This window comes from Babylonia areolata, chromosome 16 (genome assembly GCF_041734735.1).
Source record: "Babylonia areolata isolate BAREFJ2019XMU chromosome 16, ASM4173473v1, whole genome shotgun sequence".
NCBI classification, from domain to species: Eukaryota; Metazoa; Mollusca; class Gastropoda; order Neogastropoda; family Buccinidae; genus Babylonia; species Babylonia areolata.
In genome coordinates this window covers 5766986-5787952 of record NC_134891.1, presented here as the reverse complement: position 1 = coordinate 5787952, position 20967 = coordinate 5766986, and the positions used below count along the sequence as shown (strand labels likewise).

The 20967-nt window shown below is 42.3% G+C and overlaps 1 protein-coding gene across 1 annotated transcript; it reads left to right on the top strand.

The window, feature by feature from the left end:
- The first annotated feature begins 210 nt into the window (after positions 1 to 210).
- On the top strand, positions 211 to 18220 carry LOC143291096 (protein archease-like). Its single transcript, XM_076600717.1, has 9 exons — positions 211 to 326; positions 2418 to 2442; positions 3518 to 3528; positions 5203 to 5234; positions 8812 to 8893; positions 10322 to 10404; positions 11799 to 11851; positions 13442 to 13478; positions 16534 to 18220. Exons 1-9 carry the CDS (start codon positions 257 to 259, stop codon positions 16621 to 16623), a joined length of 483 nt encoding a protein of 160 aa, XP_076456832.1. The 5' UTR covers positions 211 to 256; the 3' UTR covers positions 16624 to 18220.
- Positions 18221 to 20967: the final 2747 nt, after the last annotated feature.

Below are 20967 nucleotides of genomic sequence, written 5' to 3'. Positions count from 1 at the left end.
CGTCTCCAGCAAGGCCAGTCTGAGGAGTCCGATTTCCTGCCTGTGACTCAAAGCAATGCAATACAATACTATACAATACAAAAAAAGAGGAATAAATAAAAAGCCCTAATTGATCAGGCAAAAGGCTGATAAAGCCGTGACACTTGATATGATATGATATGATATTCACAATGTACTTTCGATTCCTGAACCGAAATGGAAGCGAAAGACGCATTTGTACACGGGGGGAAGCAACTCTGTTAACGTTGCATTCAAAATGGCGGACGAAGAAGGACGTCAGATTGAGGAAGGAGAGATTCCAGAGATCGCTGAGATAAAATATGAATGTGAGTTGGGTTTATCACAAGATCTCAATGGCATTGTCAACATCAGTGTTGTACATTTCTGTGATCATGTCATCAAACTGTGAGGATGGTAAAGGTCACAATCCCTTCTTGAAATGGTACCATCGTGAGCAGCGTTCACAACACGTGCAGTGTCACAGCACTTGACGATTTCACCACACTGTGACACACCAGTCCCTGTGGTATTTTAGTCAGGAACGATGAATCTTTGAGTAATCAGTAGGCACAACCTTTTAATTTTGTTTTATCCTTGCTGTTATGTTTCGCTTTTGGTTTATGATACACCAACATCATGGTAGAAGGATTAGTATTGGTTCCCATAGTGACTGCATAACGTTGTTAATCATAAGTGATTAACAGAACACCCAGTAAGTAACAGAAACGGACACACACACACACACACACACACACACACACACACACACACACACACACACACACACACACACACACACACACACACACACACACACACACACACACACACACTTTCCACACTTTCATTTCCGACGAATAAGAGTGCTCTTGTCAGTGTGGTGTACACATGTGTATGTATTCAAGATTTCAGCTTCAAGAGAAGAAGTTAAGAATATATAGCATGCAGTGTAAGTGTTCTTATTTTTGTTTTCAACTGGGATCACATCAATCATAAACTTCTTATAGCATACAATCCCAAAGCATGAAATAGTTTTAAGTAACACTAACACTGTGTAACAGCTAAAATCAGTACATTACCACAATTTGTTAAATTTCAGATTAGTTGAGTACCAATCTCAGTTTTATTAACAGAACTTTCCAAATTCAGAAAGTACTTTTGATGATTAGTTGAGTACCAATGTCAGTTTTATTAATAGAACTTTCCAAATTCGTAAAGTACTTTTGAGTTGAATTATGTGTGGAACTAGAAATGAAAACAATTTGCATTCAATACCTTACCAAGTTTGCTAGGAAATAAAAGATGATAGTGTTCCTCATTTTTGATGACTTAGTGGTCAAGCATTGGCTGGAAAATTGTCTGTTTTACCATTTTTCATACAATAAAAGTGACGTGTATACATATGTCAAAATAATTTTTAAAATGCAGCATCATATGGTAAACTCCTATCTTCCATCAAAATACCATAAGAATAGAGAATGATAGGAAATCACATGGGAATGGATATTCTGTTTGCATTTGTTCTTTCTAGATAGTAGACTGTGTGATGTCTTGATAATGTGAAACTTGAGTGTTGCCTACAAAGAATGTCAGACAGTCTGTCACACTACATGCAAAGCCAAAACATGTGTTAAAAGTTATGAATATTTTACTTATTGGTTGATAAAGATTTTCATAGAAGCAAGCCTTAAGTTAAATGCTCAAGACTGAAAAAGTGAAACAGTGAAAAAATGTGTTGACAGTTTCCTTTTTTTTTCTTTTTCACATCTATCAAAACCAGTCAAAAATCCAGATAAAAAAATTATATATATATATATCCACTGTTGCAGTGTTGGTCACTATTTTTTCAGCTTTGAAGCTTTTTGGGTTTTTTCTTTTTGTGTTCAGATCTACCAAAATGAAAAATTAGAAATGATGTTTCAATTATTTCATTTGTTGACTATGGTGAAAACTATGCTTTGGAAAACTCCAAATAATCTGTACTGTAGTATATATAGATCTATATCATTTGGATTGTGTGCTGTGCTATTATCAGATTAGCTTGGTAGACTGAACAGTGACAGTTCAGCCACACATATGCCTGTTATGCATACATAACATTTTAGTTTTACTTAAGTTTTAAGAATCTTTCTCCCCCTGATTGATCAAATGCAGTAATGGCTAGTGTGACAACTGCAAGATACAGCAAATGAAAGGTGTTTGGCAAAATCTTTCATATTTGGACCAGGGAGTGTGTATTGATTTGCCATTGTTAGGGATATTGTGGGCAGTGTGTGTGTCTGTGTCAGTCTGTGTATTTGCGATAAATACAAATGTGTACATAATGATTGATATGCAGTGCACTTTTTTCTGTGTTGTGTGTGTCATTATGTGCATTTTCTGGAGATCATTTACAGGTATACTTTCTTGTGTTTCAGATCTGGACCATACAGCAGATGTACAGTATGTGCTAAAATATATTTCAACTCTCTCTCTCTCTCTCTCTCTCGCTCTCTCTCTCGCTCTGTCTCTATTTCTCTCTCAATACATGTATGTTTTTATGGATGAACACATATTGTAACACCCTTGCTCAGTTTAGGATGGGAGTATCACAAATTAATGTTCACAAATACCATTATTCAAGGAATCAAGAAAACTGGAATTGTCCATTTTGCAGTAACTCACTTGAAACCGAAATTCACTTCACTTTTGAGTGCCCTAAGTATGGAGACTTAAGATCTAAGTATTTACAGGATATTGTCAATTACGAAATTCATAATCTGGAATTTGTGAGAGTTCCAGAAGAGTATTTCTGTTTTTTGCGAAGTTATTTTCTACGCCTTTAAACTTAGATCCCAGACCTTGAATGCAGTCCAAAATATACAAATGTAATTTTTTTCCTCCCTCGTATAAATAACATTATATCTGTCGACTGTGAACCCCCATTGAAAGAGGCTGTGGCCTATTTAATAAACTAGTGTCAGTGTCAGTCTCTCTCTCTCTCTCTCTCTCTCTCTCTCTCTCTCTCTCTCTCTCTCATTGATCCAGTGCATGTCTAGTGAACTGTGGATATAGATACTAAGATAGATAGAGAGCTATAGAAAGATAGATAGATATATCTACAGTAGAGAGATAGATAGATCTAGATTGATATCTGAGTACTGAAAAATTGACTTTCATGAAATGAAATAGTGTAAGTCTTCATTGGGATGAGTAGTGACTCCTGTTCTGTTTGATTATTAGCTCTCTATGGGAGCGTAAAAACAACAACAACAACAAAACAACAAAAAAAACAAAAACAAACAAACAAACAGCAGTTTCTGACATGTTCTTCAAAAAGGCTAAAATTGGCTCTTTCTAATATTAGTAATAATCATATTTATCATTTTATGATTTAGTTTGTAGGTAATTATTATTTGCCTGTGTGTGAAACTGAAAACAGTGCATGAACACACTTCTCAATATATGTGTGTGTGTGCGAGCGCGCGCACATGTGTGTGTGTGTGTTTTAATTGACATGTGTTCTGTTCTGTTTCAGGCTCCATTCTTGTATCCTTTTATTTCAGTGCATTGTTGTTGTTGTTGTTTTTTAAGAAAGTCACATGGAAAGTAGTAATTTATGACAGCAAAACAGCAAGAAAAGTATCAAAATCTCCCCATTGCTTAAAAAGCATGTGATCATATTCTCACATATATATATGTCCTTGTTTGTGAATATATGAAAATTGAAGTGGTAGTCCCTTCCTATCTCTGCGGCTGCCTTCACCTCTACACTCCATCTCGCTCACTACGATCGGCTTCGGATCCGCTCTGTTTATGCATACCCAGATTCAAACACTCGACTGTTGGCCGCCGTTCTTTCTCTGTCTCTGGACCTTGCGATTGGAATGAACTTCCTCTTTCGCTTCGTCAAGTCTCCACACTCAGCTCTTTCAAGTCTGGCCTTAAAACCCACCTCTTCCCAAAATAGTCTCCCTTGCCTGCCTCTTCCTTGTCTTTAGTTTCTACAGTTTTAGAGTGATGCACGCGTGTGAATGACTGGTACGAAAGCGCTTTGATTTGTCTCCGCACAAGGTTCAGCGCTATATAAATGCCATTATTATTATTATTATTTTATTATTGTATTTTAAAAGTTGATTGTCTGATTCCTCACTGTCTGTTTCATGCTCTGTTATCATTATCATAGATTTTGTATATTTGTATTTTGTATTTCTTCTTATCACAACAGATTTCTCTGTGTGAAATTCGGGCTGCACTCCCCAGGGAGAGCACATCGCTATACTACAGCACCACCCTTTTTATTTTCTTTTTTTTCTTTTTTTTATTGTATTTTTCCTGCATGCAGTTTTATTTGTTTTTCCTATCGAAGTGGATTTTTCTACAGAATTTTGCCAGGAGCAACCCTTTTGTTGCTGTGGGTTCTTTTACGTGCGCTGCACACGGGGCCTCGGTTTATCATCTCATCCGAATGACTAGCGACCAGACCACCACTCAAGGTCTAGTGGAGGGGGAGAAAATATCGGCGGCTGAGCCGTGATTCAAACCAGCGCACTCAGATTCTCTCGCTTTCTAGGCAAACGCGTTACCTCTGGGCCATATCAGACACTGAGACAGAGACAACCTCACAACTCATTATTTGTATGTATATATTTATAAATATTATGGAAGAAATGGGCAGTTACATAAACTTATTTTGTTGTTGTTGTTTTTTTAAATCTTAGATTTGTTGGGGGTTTTGGGGTTGGGTTTTTTGTTGTTGTTGTTGTTTTTATTTTTTATGCTGGGTTCATAATAAGGAAAGGAGTTTGGTGTGTGTTTGTTGCTGCTTTTTTTTTTTTTTTTTTTTTTTTTTTTTGGCTATTATTCTTGTTGGTTTTTCTTCTTTTTTTTTGTTTCTTTTTTTTTTTGGTGTATATGTGTGTGTGTGTGTGTGTGTGTGTGTGTGTGTGTGTGTGAAGAGATGAAGGTGGGCGGAGGATATGTATAAACATTATTAAAACTCTGAAAAAATAATTTTCTGAAGATAATTCTCATATATATATATATATATATATATATTTATACACATAGGCTCACATGTGGTGTCATGTCACTTGGTTGCATTAAGTGACGTGTGTGTGTGTGTTGTTGATGTCTCTTTTAAGTACAGGTTAAGTTTATTACAGGCACTGATTACAACTACAATAGAGAATGTTTGGTTAAAAAACCTTAACATCAACACAGGGGGAGACGACTTGAAAGAATCATTTGAGCAGGTGAGTCACATGCAACCCCCCCAACCCCACCCCCCACCTCCCCCCCGTCCCCCCAAACTCCCATAAAAATAAAAAAAGACTATTTATATTCATATATACCAATGTTAGGTGTTTAATTTATTTATTTTTTTTTTAACTCATACATTCAAATTTTTGTTTGTTTGGGGTTTTTTTTGGTTTTTTTATGGGTGGGAGTGGGGTATTTTCTATTGGGGGTTGGGGGGGGGGGAGTGGGGTGGTTGTTGCTTTTTCTTCCCCACACACTCACTTTTTTTTCTGAATGGTTAAGTATTTCAGTTGTAAGTATTGTAATTGGCATAGATTGAATGTAAATATTGTAATTGACATAGATTGAATGTAAATATTGTAATTGACATAGATTGAATGTAAATATTGTAATTGGCATAGATTGAATGTAAATATTGTAATTGACATAGATTGAATGTAAATATTGTAATTGACATAGATTGAATGTAAATATTGTAATTGGCATAGATTGAATGTAAATATTGTAATTGACATAGATTGAATGTAAATATTGTAATTGACATAGATTGAATGTAAATATTGTAATTGGCATAGATTGAATGTAAATATTGTAATTGACATAGATTGAATGTAAATATTGTAATTGGCATAGATTGAATGTAAATATTGTAATTGACATAGATTGAATGTAAATATTGTAATTGACATAGATTGAATGTAAATATTGTAATTGGCATAGATTGGTGTTTGACTTTTGTGGAGCGATAACTGTGTTCTCAGCTGCTTTGTGAAATGAAGTGCAAAGTGAAGTGTCTCACAGTGATACCTGTCCACCCCTTAGTGCAGTGTCCAACAGTGATACCTGTCCACCCCTTAGTGCAGTGTCCAACAGTGATACCTGTCTCACCCCTTAGTGCAGTGTCCAACTGTGATACCTGTCTCACCCCTTAGTGAAGTGTCCAACAGTGATACCTGTCTCACCCCTTAGTGAAGTGTCCAACAATGATACCTGTCTCACCCCTTAGTGAAGTGTCCAACAGTGATACCTGTCTCACCCCTTAGTGCAGTGTCCAACAGTGATACCTGTCCACCCCTTAGTAAAGTGTCCAACAGTGAACCTGTCCACCCCTTAGTGAAGTATCTCACAGTGATACCTGTCCACACCTTAGTGAAGTGTCTGACAGTGATACCTGTCCACCCCTTAGTGAAGTGTCCGACAGTGATACCTGTCCACCCCTTAGTGAAGTGTCCAACAGTGGTACCTATCCACACCTTAGTGAAGTGTCTAACAGTGATACCTGTCCACCCCTTAGTGAAGTGTCCGACAGTGATACCTGTCCACACCTTAGTGAAGTGTCTAACAGTGATACCTGTCCACCTCTTAGTGAAGTGTCTGACAGTGATACCTGTCCACCCCTTAGTGAAGTGTCCAACAGTGATACCTGTCCACCCCTTAGTGAAGTGTCTAACAGTGATACCTGTCCACCCCTTAGTGCAGTGTCCAACAGTGATACCTGTCTCACCCCTTAGTGAAGTGTCCAACAGTGATACCTGTCCACCCCTTAGTGCAGTGTCCAACAGTGATACCTGTCCACCCCTTAGTGAAGTGTCTAACAGTGATACCTGTCTCACCCCTTAGTGCAGTGTCCAACAGTGATACCTGTCTCACCCCTTAGTGAAGTGTCCAACAGTGATACCTGTCCACCCCTTAGTGCAGTGTCCAACAGTGATACCTGTCCACCCCTTAGTGAAGTGTCCAACAGTGATACCTGTCTCACCCCTTAGTGCAGTGTCCAACAGTGATACCTGTCCACCCCTTAGTGAAGTGTCCAACAGTGATACCTGTCCACCCCTTAGTGCAGTGTCCAACAGTGATACCTGTCTCACCCCTTAGTGAAGTGTCTAACAGTGATACCTGTCCACCCCTTCATGACGTGTCTCACAGTGATACCTGTCCACCCCTTAGTGAAGTTTCCAACAGTGATACCTGTCCACCCCTTAGTGAAGTGTCTCACAGTGATACCTGTCCACCCCTTAGTGAAGTGTCTAACAGTGATACCTATCCACCCCTTAGTGAAGTGTCTAACAGTGATACCTATCCACCCCTTAGTGAAGTGTCTAACAGTGATACCTGTCCACCCCTTAGTGAAGTGTCTCACAGTGATACCTGTCCACCCCTTAGTGAAGTGTCCAACAGTGATACCTGTCCACCCCTTAGTGAAGTGTCCAACAGTGATACCTGTCCACCCCTTAGTGAAGTGTCCAACAGTGATACCTGTCCACCCCTTAGTGAAGTGTCTAACAGTGATACCTGTCCACCCCTTAGTGAAGTGTCCAACAGTGATACCTGTCTCACCCCTTAGTGAAGTGTCCAACAGTGATACCTGTCCACCCCTTAGTGAAGTGTCTAACAGTGATACCTGTCCACCCCTTAGTGAAGTGTCTAACAGTGATACCTGTCCACACCTTAGTGAAGTGTCTCACAGTGATACCTGTCCACCCCTTAGTGAAGTGTCCAACAGTGATACCTGTCCACCCCTTAGTGCAGTGTCCAACAGTGATACCTGTCCACCCCTTAGTGCAGTGTCCAACAGTGATACCTGTCTCACCCCTTAGTGAAGTGTCTAACAGTGATACCTGTCCACCCCTTAGTGAAGTGTCCAACAGTGATACCTGTCCACCCCTTAGTGCAGTGGCTAACAGTGATACCTGTCCACCCCTTAGTGAAGTGTCTAACAGTGATACCTGTCCACCCCTTAGTGAAGTGTCCAACAGTGATACCTGTCCACCCCTTAGTGAAGTGTCCAACAGTGATACCTGTCCACCCCTTAGTGAAGTGTCTAACAGCGATACCTGTCCACCCCTTAGTGCAGTGTCCAACAGTGATACCTGTCCACCCCTTAGTGCAGTGTCCAACAGTGATACCTGTCCACCCCTTAGTGCAGTGTCCAACAATGATACCTGTCCACCCCTTAGTGAAGTGTCCAACAGTGATACCTGTCCACCCCTTAGTGCAGTGTCCAACAGTGATACCTGTCCACCCCTTAGTGCAGTGTCCAACAGTGATACCTGTCCACCCCTTAGTGAAGTGTCCAACAGTGATACCTGTCCACCCCTTAGTGAAGTGTTCAACAGTGATACCTGTCCACCCCTTAGTGAAGTGTCCAACAGTGATACCTGTCCACCCCTTAGTGAAGTGTCCAACAGTGATACCTGTCCACCCCTTAGTGAAGTGTCCAACAGTGATACCTGTCCACCCCTTAGTGCAGTGTCCAACAGTGATACCTGTCCACCCCTTAGTGAAGTGTCCAACAGTGATACCTGTCCACCCCTTAGTGAAGTGTCTAACAGTGATACCTGTCCACCAGTTAGTGAAGTGTCTAACAGTGATACCTGTCCACCCATTAGTGAAGTGTCCAACAGCAATACCTGTCCACCAGTTAGTGAAGTGTCTAACAGTGATACCTGTCCACCCATTAGTGAAGTGTCTAACAGTGATACCTGTCCACCCCTTAGTGAAGTGTCCAACAATGGTACCTGTTCAGTCTTTTCTGGAGTTTCTAACAGTGAAAGTGTGGTCTGTTTTCAGGTTGCTGTGGCAATGTTTGGCTACATGACGACCAATCTGGATACAGTGGACATGACTCGTGTTCACACTGTGACAGCGAAAGGTGTGTGTTTGTGTGTCTGTGCATTCTGAGGAAAGTAGCCGAATGGTTGACTCATGAATTCTGCTCCAGGTACAAGTTAATTCGTCCCATAATTACTTCCCCTTGTGGAAGTAATCATGGAAACAAGAACATACATGCACACCCCCGAAAACGGAGTATGGCTGCCTGCATGGCGTGGTAAATAAAAACAAAACGGTTGTACACGTAAAATATGTTACATGTTTGTTCGAGTGTTTATGTGTGTGTGCCTGAACTCTGATTGAATGACACAGGAAAGGAACGATGAGCACCTTATGGCAGCCAGGTAGGCAGTCTTAATTTCTCTTTGAGAAATTGTCAGCAGGCCACACACCAAAGGAGACCCCACTATGATGCCGAGTCACTTTGGGGGCTGAAACCAGTGATGTTCTCTCTCAGATTGCCGCTTAGCACAGTGACAGCTGAAACCCTTAATAAATAAACCAGTGATGTACTGTCTCAGCCTGTCGCTTGGCACAGTGACAGCTGAAACTAGTGATGTACTGGCTCAGCTTGCCGCTTGGCACAGTGACAGCTGAAACCAGTGATGTACTGTCTCAGTTTGTCGCTTTACACAGTGACATCTGAAACTAGTGATGTACTGGCTCAGCTTGCCGCTTGGCACGGTGGCAGCTGAAACCAGTCATGTACTCAGTTTGTTGCTTGGCACAGTGACAGCTGAAACCAGTGATGTACTGTCTCAGTTTGTCGCTTTACACAGTGACATCTGAAACTAGTGATGTACTGGCTCAGCTTGCCGCTTGGCACGGTGGCAGCTGAAACCAGTCATGTACTCAGTTTGTTGCTTGGCACAGTGACAGCTGAAACCAGTGATGTACTGTCTCAGTTTGTCGCTTTGCACAGTGACATCTGAAACTAGTGATGTACTGTCTCAGTTTGTCGCTTGGCACAGTGACAGCTGAAACCAGTGATGTACTGTCTCAGCTTGCCGCTTGGCACAGTGACAGCTGAAACCAGTGACGTGCTGTTTCAGTTTGCCACATGGCAGTGACAGCTGAAACCTCTCAGTTTGTCGCTTGGCACAGTGACATCTGAAACCAGTGATGTACTGTCTCAGCTTGCCGCTTGGCACAGTGACAGCTGAAACCAGTGATGTACTGTCTCAGTTTGTCGCTTGGCACAGTGACAGCTGAAACCAGTGATGTACTGTCTCAGTTTGTCGCTTGGCACAGTGACAGCTGAAACCAGTGATGTACTGTTTCAGTTTGTCACTTGGCACAGTGACAGCTGAAACCAGTGATGTACTGTCTCAGCCTGTCGCTTGGCAGTGACAGCTGAAACCAGTGATGTACTTAGTTTGTCACTTGGCACAGTGACAGCTGAAACCAGTGACGTGCCGTCTCAGCTTGCCGCGTGGCACAGTGACTGATGCAGAGGTGTCTTTGACAGGTGATGACCTGCTGTCCCTGCTGTACCATTTCCTGGATGAATTCCTCTTCCTCTTCTCCGTGGAGCCGTTCCACATCTGCAGGGTAGGTATTGCCGCTTCAAGTGTGACATAACGCACTAACTTCTTCTTCTTCTTCTTCTTCTTCTGCGTTCGTGGGCTGCAACTCCCACGTTCACTCGCATGTACACGAGTGGGATTTTACGTGTATGACCGTTTTTACCCTGCCATGTAGGCAGCCATACTCCGCTTTCGGGGGTGTGCATGCTGGGTATGTTCTTGTTTCCATAACCCACCGAACGCTGACATGGATTACAGGATCTTTAACGTGCGTATTTGATCTTCTGCATGCGTTTACACACGAAGGGGGTTCAGGCACTAGCAGGTCTACACATATGTTGACCTGGGAGATCGGAAAAATCTCCACCCTTTACCCACCAGGCGCCGTCACCGTGATTCGAACCCGGGACCCTCAGATTGAAAGTCCAACGCTTAAACCACTCGGCTATTGCGCCCGTCATAATACACTAACAACCAGGCACAAGCGCGTGTATGAAAATTCTTAAGAATCAGTTACCATAAAATTTGGACTAATAATAGCCTCAGCTATGACCCCTGTGTCAAAATAATGATGCAGCTTATTTGTGGGTTTTTTTTCCCCAGTGCTGCAGGTAATCCTGGATGACATGTTCAAGTCAAATCAAGTGTTGTTGCTGTCAGTCACCAGTCTTAATTCAGAATTCACAATCGGTTTTAAAACTGGTTTTGACTCTTGCGGAATTAAAAAAAACTCACTGTAAAAGAGTTGATCGCACGCGCACCTTGCTCAGACAACTTCCATCATGCCAAAAACACGACGCATTGCTTACAATGCAGCTTTCAAGCTGAAGGCAATCGAGTTTCTCACTACCCCCGAAAACGGAGCATGGCTGCCTACATGGCGGGGTAAAAACGGTCATGCACGTAAAAACCCACTTGTGTACATGCGAGTGTACGTGGGAGTTGCAGCCCAAGCAGAAGAAGAAGAAGAGGAGTTTCCCACTCTCTGTGGCAAATTTTGATACTTTGTGTGTGTGTGTGTGTGTGAGTGTGTGTGTGTGTGTATGTATAGCATTTACGGTTTGTAAACCACTGCAGTTTAGTCGCTTAGTTTTTCATGTCTTTTCTTTGCAAGTTTTTTTTGCTGTGAACATTTTCAAAAACTGAACAGCATACATGTATGATAAACATCTTAATCTCACTATAAATCTGAAAGAAGGGCATACATGATTATTATATGGGTTTGTTGGTTATATAGTGTGTTTTTATTTAGTGTGTTTCATGGATTCAGAAAATATTTTCCTTTTATAAAACTTGTGTTTAGACAATGCTTAAATAATTCAAGTGGATAGGGAAAACTTTTGAAGTTGAGGCTTCAGCTAAACTCGGTGAAAGCTGTGTTTTGCACAAGGCTAAAGGCTGAACATTTTTGTCCGACAGGTTGTGAAGATCGTGGACTTTAACCGAGAAAACTTTGAAATCACAGCTGAAGGGTATGTGTTTGCAATCCTTTGAGACATGTGTATGACTGCGAGCGTTCAAGAGAAATTAAGTCTGAAGTAGCTGTTTGCTTGTTTGTTTGTTTTTCTGTGAGGAAATGAAGAGCATGATTACCTTATTCCTTTGTTGATTTTTTTTTTTTTTTTTTTTTTTTTTGTACGCTTATTGTTGACTTCATCAAGTTTTTGCGCCTTAGTTATACATATTATTATTAGTAGTAGTAGTTCTTTTTTCTATGTATTTATCTATTATTTATTTACTTTTTTTTTTTTTTTTTTTCCTCTCAAGGCCTGACTAAGCGTGTTGGGTTACGCTGCTGGTCAGGCATCTGCTTGGCAGATGTGGTGCAGCGTATATGGATTTGTCCGAACACAGTGATGCCTCCTTGAGCTACTGAAACTGAAACTGAAACTTTGTTGAAATTCAGGCTCTTGTGGATATCTGGCGTTGCTTGTCATGGTTGCTGAGAATGCTGCTGGGTGTAAGTGTCTATTAGAGAGAGATGGGACAGAGAAAAGAGCTTCCAGTGTGCAAATGTTCTGCAACTGTGCAAGGCAGCATGAGTTTTTTTGGTTTTTGTTGGGTTTTTTTTTTGGTTTTATTTTTTTTTGCTGCCCCATCCTCTGTGCCGTTTCAGTGGCATTACTCCCACGCCGCTCATTTAGATTCCCCCATACACAGCCACACCCGGGTTCGTCCGTCGCAGTTCCAGCGTCGGCAGTCCACAGGGAACCATCGATGTTAGGTCGCCAGGAGGCCACACACCAGAGGAGACCCTGCACTGCTGCTGAGTCACTTCGGTGGTGTTCAGTGGTGCCTTCTGTTTTAATGTATTTAGGACACCACCTACTAAGCCCCCTACTAACAACAGTAATGGCTTAGTCGCGGAGCCAGACTGAGTGAGCGTCCCTCCCAGAGTGGAGACCGCCTCCACGTCCCTCAAACAACAGCCCCCCATGAATCTGCCGACACTGAAGACATTGACAGGACTCACCCCAAGCACGGAAGTGGAGGGGTATCAAAACTGAGGTCACCATGAGAGCAGGGCATGAAAGGCCACAGACTTTGAGACTATTTTGTTTATATTGATGACGATGAAGGAGGAGGAGGATGACGATGATGATGACGATGTTGCTGTGGAGGTCCATTTTGGTTTGGGACTGCGTGACAAGGCTGTACTCTACGCTTCCTGTCATAATGATATCCCGGCGTTAACCAGGCCCGAGAGATACAGACACTTGCAGTGTTGGTCAGGTAGTTAGAGCAACACACCCAAAGACGCATCCTTGAAGTGGATGACACTCGACTGTGTGGTCCCAGTCTCCCCATTTAGTCCGCGACGCTAACCACTTCGCCAGTTTTTGAGTTATGCATGCGTGTGAATGACTGGTGCGAAAGCGCTTTGATTTGTCTCTGCACAAGATTCAGCGCTATATAAATACCATTATTATTATTATTATTATTAACCATTCTGCCACCTTCTACACACAAACACACACACACACACACACACACACACACACACATATATATATAATAACTCACACACAGACATTAATCTCTGATATGTTTGTTCTGTACAGTTACGGCGAAACATTTGACATTTCAAAGCACCCACAGGTAAGCAGATTTCTTGGTTGTTTTTTTTCTTAATTTTCATACATTTCGTGATGTAACTAACGATTTTCAGTTACTTCACAATGTTCAGTGTTTGTTTCGCAATGATGGGGAGCCATGGAGCTGTCAAGCCATTAAGCGTTCAGTACAGTTTATTAATTAGTTAATTACTCTCTGCTTGATGCTGTTACACAGAATGATAGTAACACAACAATTAGTGGAAATATTACACACAAAATATTCAAATGTATATGAAATGGAAGCCCCCTCCTCCTTCCCCCCCCCCCACTCCCTCCCCCGCATCCCCCGCATCCCCCTCACCCCTGCCCTCCCGCCCCCTCCACCCCCTCCACACACACAAACCCCTCACCCCAATCCTCCACATCGCATGTTATACAGTCCTTCCAGTTTAGACCTAATTCTGACATGCAGTCGTCCCATCAACAATCGTGTTTCAAAGCATTGCATTCATATAATAATATAATAATGTATAGAGCATTAACTCACCTGGTACTGTTAGTTTGCTCCCCGGGATTTTCCCAACAGACAGCCCAGTTTTATGGGTTAGTAAAAAGATAATTAGATAAATCACAACAACAACAAAAAAAAAAGTTAGAAAATTGTAGCTGAATAGTTTCCAAACTTATCAGTAAAGCAATGAGTTAGTTGTGGACAAAGTATAAAACTTCTCCCAGTCTTATGCTATCTTCCAGTGAGATGATGAAAGTATCCCTTAACTTTTTGTTCGAAATTTGCACACACGGGTGACTGACTAAATAATCCAGTAAAAGCACAATGAGTTTGAAACAGTTTGAATTTAGATTAGACGGGCACCATAGCCGAATGGTTAAAGCGTTGGACTTTCGATCTGAGGGTCTCGGGTTCGAATCGCGGTGACGGCGCCTGGTGGGTAAAGGGTGGAGATTTTTCCGATCTCCCAGGTCAACATATGTGCAGACCTGCCAGTGCCTGAACCCCCTTTGTGTGTATGCGCAAGCAGAAGATCAAATACGCACGTTAAAGATCCTGTAATCCATGTCAGCGTTCGTTGGGTTATGGAAACAAGAACACACCCAGCATGCACACCCCCGAAAACGGAGTATGGCTGCCTACATGGCGGGGTAAAAACAGTCATACACGTAATAGCCCACTCGCGTATATACGAGTGAACGTGGGAGTTGAAGCCCACAAACGCAGAAGAAGAAGAAGAATTTAGATTGCTACTAAGCCCCAAGTAGGCTTCTTTGTAATGTATGAGACCGCTGTCTGCTTTTTGACTAGGAAGAAACTGGGTCAGACACACACCCTCGTTGACACGCACTGTTCAGGTGAACCGGTCACCTCGAAAATTACTCTCCTGCTCACGAGCACAGCAACACACTCAACATTTATTGGTCGCAGTGGAGAGTGGAAAGGTCAATTAAGTTATTTTGATTACACATACTTAACCGTGACCCAACTAGTGCAGACTCCAGCAGGGGTCTGACATTCCTGTCCTGTGCGAACTACTATCCGCCTATGCGGAGAAAACGAAAGTACTACGGCCGATAACCTCCCAGAAGTAGGTAACCTCCCCTTTGTTCCCCTGGCTAGCGCCCTCTTTTTCCAGCAGCCATTATGACTCCTGTTCCTGTGCTCCCCATACTGCTAAGTTTTTTTCGTATTTTCTGTCTGTCTGTCGATTCTCTGGCATTCCTGTTTTTTGTCAAATTATGTCTCCAACCAGGTCACATAATTCTGTAGCTTGATCGGGCGATCACGCTAACCGGTATTTTTAGTGGGATTAGTCGCCACTCCAAATAATCAAAAACGTTATAAAACCCCTATTGGGCTCCTTTGTCTGAAACAGTTGTAAACAGTAAGGCCTCGATTAGGTCCCCATTGTCCAGAGAGAGTTATTATTAACTCACTCCGTATGGCCAGTCCTCTCTTCTCCTTTACACAGACCCCTCGGATGTCCAGTGGGTGTCTGAGTGACCCAACCATTAGCTTCCGTCGTCAGAATTGTGGTATTCTTTGTCAACATTCACGTCTTCAGTATAAGAGCCTTCCGCTTGCAGTATTTTGATGATGGTAATTTGGGGTGAAACGCTGTTAACGTCGTCTCTTTCACCGTTCGTATGGAAAGAGTTAAACTTTGAAATAGTACTAGACTCTTTCAGTCTGAACTTGAGACAGGTTCATTATGAACTGTGGATTGGCAGCTCTGTGGAGGGGGCATTTTTACGAGTGTGATTGATTTTTTTTTTTTTTTTTTTTTTTTTTTTTTTTATGTAGATAGTCCTCCACAGTTATTTTATTAGTCTGTCAGACTTTTAACTTCGATGAATGAATCTGACCAGACGGTTCAAAAGGCTCCAAAATGCTCTGAATTGTGCTTTGATGACTGCCAATGCATTGAGGTTTGTTGTGGGAGATACATATTACACATGTTTAAAAGACTACAGTTTAGCTAATTATGAAACTAGAGCAGTTTTTTGACTCACTTGTGTAAACAAAGTGAGTCTATGTTTTAACCCGGTGTTCGGTTGACTGTGTGTGTGTGTGTCCGTGTGTCTGTGTGTCCGTGGTAAACTTTAACATTGACATTTTCTCTGCAAATACTTTGTCAGTTGACACCAAATTTGGCATAAAAATAGGAAAAATTCAGTTCTTTCCCGTCATCTTGTTTAAAACGTTTTGGTGCAGATAGTAAAAAAGGGAAATTACTCTGTAATTAATGCTAGGGGACGTAATTTATCACAAGTGAGTCTTGAAGGCCTGGCCTCTCTTGTTTGTATTGGAATGATATTACTTTTTTTTTCTTTTTTTTTTTTTTTTGTTTGCTAGGGGGGCAGGATGGAGAGGGAAGAATTGAAGAAAAGAACACAGACACAGACAGACACACAGACAGACACAGACAGACAGGCACAAAAACACACATACGCAGGCACACGCACACACACAAACACACACACACACACACAAGAAAAGCACACACAGAGAGATAATGACACTATAATTCTGTGTAACGATGCAAGGGCCGGCACCATTGTACCTGTGCGATGCTGTGTTTCAGGGAACGGAAGTGAAAGCCATCACCTACTCCAACATGCAGGTTCATGAGGAGTCTAAAACCAATGATGTCTTTGTCATCATCGACATTTAAAACAATGTCTTTGTCATCATCGACATTTGAAAGCCTGGTCTGGAAAAAATGGCGCCTGATCATCTTCTTCTTCTTCCTTCCTTCGTGGGCTGCAGCTCCCACGTTCACTCGTATATACGCGAGTGGGCTTTTACGTGTATGATCATTTTTACCCCGCCATGAAGGCAGCCATACTCCGCTTTCGGGGGGTGTGCATTCTGGGTATGTTCTTGTTTCCATAACCCACCGAACGCTGACATGGATTACAGGATCTTTAACATGCGTATTTGATCTTATGCTTGCTGTATACACACGAAGGGGTTTCAGGCACTGGCAGGTCTGCACAAATGTTGACCTGGGAGATCGTAAAAATCTCCACCCTTCACCCACCAGGCGCCGTCACCGTGATTCGAACCCGGGACTCTCAGGTTGAAAGTCCAACACTTTAACCACTTTGCTGTTGTGCCCGTCGTGCCTGATGATCAACCAGTAAGATAGTCCAGCCACCAACTTTGAAATTTGGGGGTGTGGGGGGGGTTAATTATGTGTTTCATGCGCAGTGTGGACAGAATAATGTCTGTTTGAGGTATGGGCAGGATGCAGGGTGCTTCCAGGCTGTCCATTGTGCTTGGAACATGATTTCCTAATACTTTTTTTTTTCTTCTTTTTTTTTTTTCATTAGAAATTTGAGAAGCCATCAGCATTTGTGTTTTATCATCATGACAGTTATGTCCCTTATCTTGTGTTCCACTTCCCTCGTCATTTTATTTGAAATCTTTGGACCCAGGATGGTTGTTGTGTATTATGGGTATGAGAGTTACGGGGGCGAGAGATACAGAGAGACTGGTCTTATGAAGCGGCTGCAGCCTCTTTTTGTCTCCGTTTTAACCTTTTCACCGCCAGTCGATTTAGAGTACAAAATTCCCTTGTGGTATAAACACAGAAAAGACAGTGGCTAAGAATAGCTGGAGATTCCCTCTGCGATATATAGAAAATACGGCCTATCCTACCACCGAACGTTAAGAGCAGTAGGTTCATGGATAACAGGCCAATGAATGGTCACCTTTCAGCGACATGGGTCCTCTACCACGCCTGTGCATAAATGCGAGCTTGGCAGTGAAAGGGTTAAAGGGAGTATTTGACCCATGCAGAAAGTGTGTGTGTGTGTGTGTTTTTCTGTTTTCCTGTTGTTGTTGGTTTTTTTTGTAAAGCGTTGCGTAACTTTGCACTGTCGTTTTCATGATATTGTGAGGGAATGGGCTTGTATCATCTCCAGTGTGCCAGTGTATAGACTGACCATGTTTGTGTGTGGGTGCATGTGTGTGTGACTTGTGTGTGCGTGTGTGTGTGTGTGTGTGTGTGTGTGTGTGTGTGCTCATGTAGATTTACTGTGTTGGAAATAAACATTTCTGGAATACACAAGCTTACTTATTTACATAAATGAAAGTTTCCACATTTCTCTTTTGTTTTGAATGTTGGAAGTAAACAATGCCTGGAATACGCCTCCTTGTTTAGTTTACATGTCTTCAGTTTCTTCATTGCATGTAAGTGTGTTACCTTGTGTGCATATTATTCACGTTTGTTTGGATACGGTTAATACAAGGTATTTTTGGTTCCAGTGTGACTTTGCCTGCATCATGTAGTGTGTTTGCTCTGCACCTCTACAAACACACACACACACACATACACACACATGAAAAAATAATTTCTTCGTATATTTCATTTTAATTCAGTAATTATTGCAACAGTTTGATTGTGTGAATATTTTCTGTAAAATATATATTTGCACACATATGCTACCATACATTATGAGTACCCCACACGTCAGTTTTTGTACACACTTAGCGTGCACATATCCTTGTGTTTCCTTGTGTAAGCATTATCTTGTGGAAGTCCATGCACGCATGGTGGTGTTTTTTCTGTGCAAGCATCAGTATTGATGAGTAAATCGTGATTGTTGAGTGGCCATCACCATCTCAGAAATCTTCTTCTTCTTCTTCTGCGTTCACTCGTATGCACACGAGTGGGCTTTTACGTGTATGACCGTTTTTACCCCGCCATGTAGGCAGCCATACTCCGTTTTCGGGGGGGTGCATGCTGGGTATGTTCTTGTTTCCATAACCCACCGAACGCTGACATGGATTACAGGATCTTTAACGTGCGTATTTGATCTTCTGCTTGCATATACACACGAAGGGGGTTCAGGCACTAGCAGGTCTGCACAGGTGTTGACCTGGGAGATAGGAAAAATCTCCACCCTTTACCCACCAGGCACCGTCACCGTGATTTGAACCCGGGACCCTCAGATTGACCGTCCAACAACGCTTTAACCACTCGGCTATTGCGCTCGTCTATCTCAGAAATCAATATGCTTTCTGTGGGTGTAGCCTTACTAACCGTGATAACACAGCAACCATTTATATACCTGTATTTACTGTGCTTTTGACGTACAACAAATGTCGCAGAACACATGGGTGCTGTGCTGTGTTGGTGCACGCTGTACGTCCAAATACAGTGCTCTTTCTGTTTCATGCAGCAAGCACGGAAGCCTTCTGCTGGACAAGAATTAACTCCCTTATGGATGATTATGATAATGGTATTGATACTAATATGACAGACGGGCGCAATAGCCAAGTGGTTAAAGCGTTGGACTTTCAATCTGAGGGTCCCGGGTTCGAATCACGGTGATGGCGCCTGGTGGGTAAAGGGTGGAGATTTTTACGATCTCCCAGATCAACATGTGTGCAGACCTGCTAGTGCCTGAACCCCCTTCGTGTGTAAACGCATGCAGAAGATCAAATATGCACGTTAAAGATCCTGTAATCCATGTCAGCGTTCGGTGGGTTATGGAAACAAAAACATAGCATGTACACCCCCGAAAATGGAGCATGGCTGCCTACATGGCGGGGTAAAAACGGTCATGCACGTAAAAGCCCACTCGTGTACATGCGAGTGTACATGGGAGTTGCAGCCCACGAAAGCAGAAGAAGAAGAAGAAAATACTAATATGACACTTGTCCTCCGTCAGAGACCAAGGTCTAAACACTTTACAAACAGGCAGTAACTTACATAACAGGCTGTCTACCTGGGTAGAGCCGACTGACAGCTGCCACTGGGCGCTCATCGTTCATTACCCAATTCAATCAAGTTTCAGTCGTGTACATACACTTACACAGACATGTAACATTTGATATGTATGACCATTTTTTTTTTTTTTTCACCCCGCCTTGTAGGCAGCCATACCCCATTTTCAGGAGCGTGTTTGCTGGGTATATTCTTGTTTCCATAACCCACCAAACCCTGCCATGGATTACAGGATCTTTTAAAGTGGGTATTTGATCTTCTGTGTGTGCATACACGTGAGGGGGTTTCAGGCATGGTGATACATGTGCATACTTTTTGTGTTGCACTCAATAATTTTGGAGATAGTACTAAACTATGATTTCAAAAGCAATTTTTCTGGGAATTTTCTCGGCATACAGCATAGTAAAATGTCTGCACTGAAATGGTTAAAGAGCTTATCGCCCCTCTCAGCACGAAAGCCATATCAAGGCAACATTCAAATCCTCACCCCCCCCCCCACCCCCACCTCCACGGTGACAATGATTCGGAGGCAGCATGACACTGGACTTTTATCCTGTACATCCAAACAGTTTCTTGGCTAAAGTGTTTTCCTATTCCCCAGGTCAAAAACAGAAGTAGACCTGCCAGAACCTTAATCTGTTCCACATGCACAAGCACGTGGAGAATAAATTACACACATCAAAAGAGGGAGAAGTAATCCATGTCAGCATTCAATGAGTCACGGAAGCACACACATACCAGTGTGGAGTATGGCTCCCTCAGTTTCAGTTTCAGTAGCTCAAGGAGGCGTCACTGCGTTCGGACAAATCCATATACGCTACACCACATCTGCCAAGCAAATGCCTGACCAGCAGCGTAACCCAACACGCTTAGTCAGGCCTTGAGAAAAAAAAAGGTGAATGAATAATAGATAAGCTTACATAAATAAATAAATAAACGGCTCCCTCAATGACGGTGAAAAAAAACTTTCTTGCAGAAACTAGAAAATGTGGAATTGCATCCCACGAATGTAGAAGAAGAGAGAGAGAAAAAAAAAAAATGCTGGAAACTTTAGCTGGAGTTCAGGTCTGGAACAGAAAATCATACACAAGAAGTGCTAACTTCATCATGCTCATGATACAGCTCCCCACACTCCCACCCCTCACCCCAACCCCAACTATACCATCCCACACATGCAAATTGTGCCCACAGGTGAGACATGAAGTAGTGGAGTGATGGCCTAGAGGTAACGCGTCCGCCAAGGAAGCGGGAGAATCTGAGAGTGCTGGTTCGAATCACGGC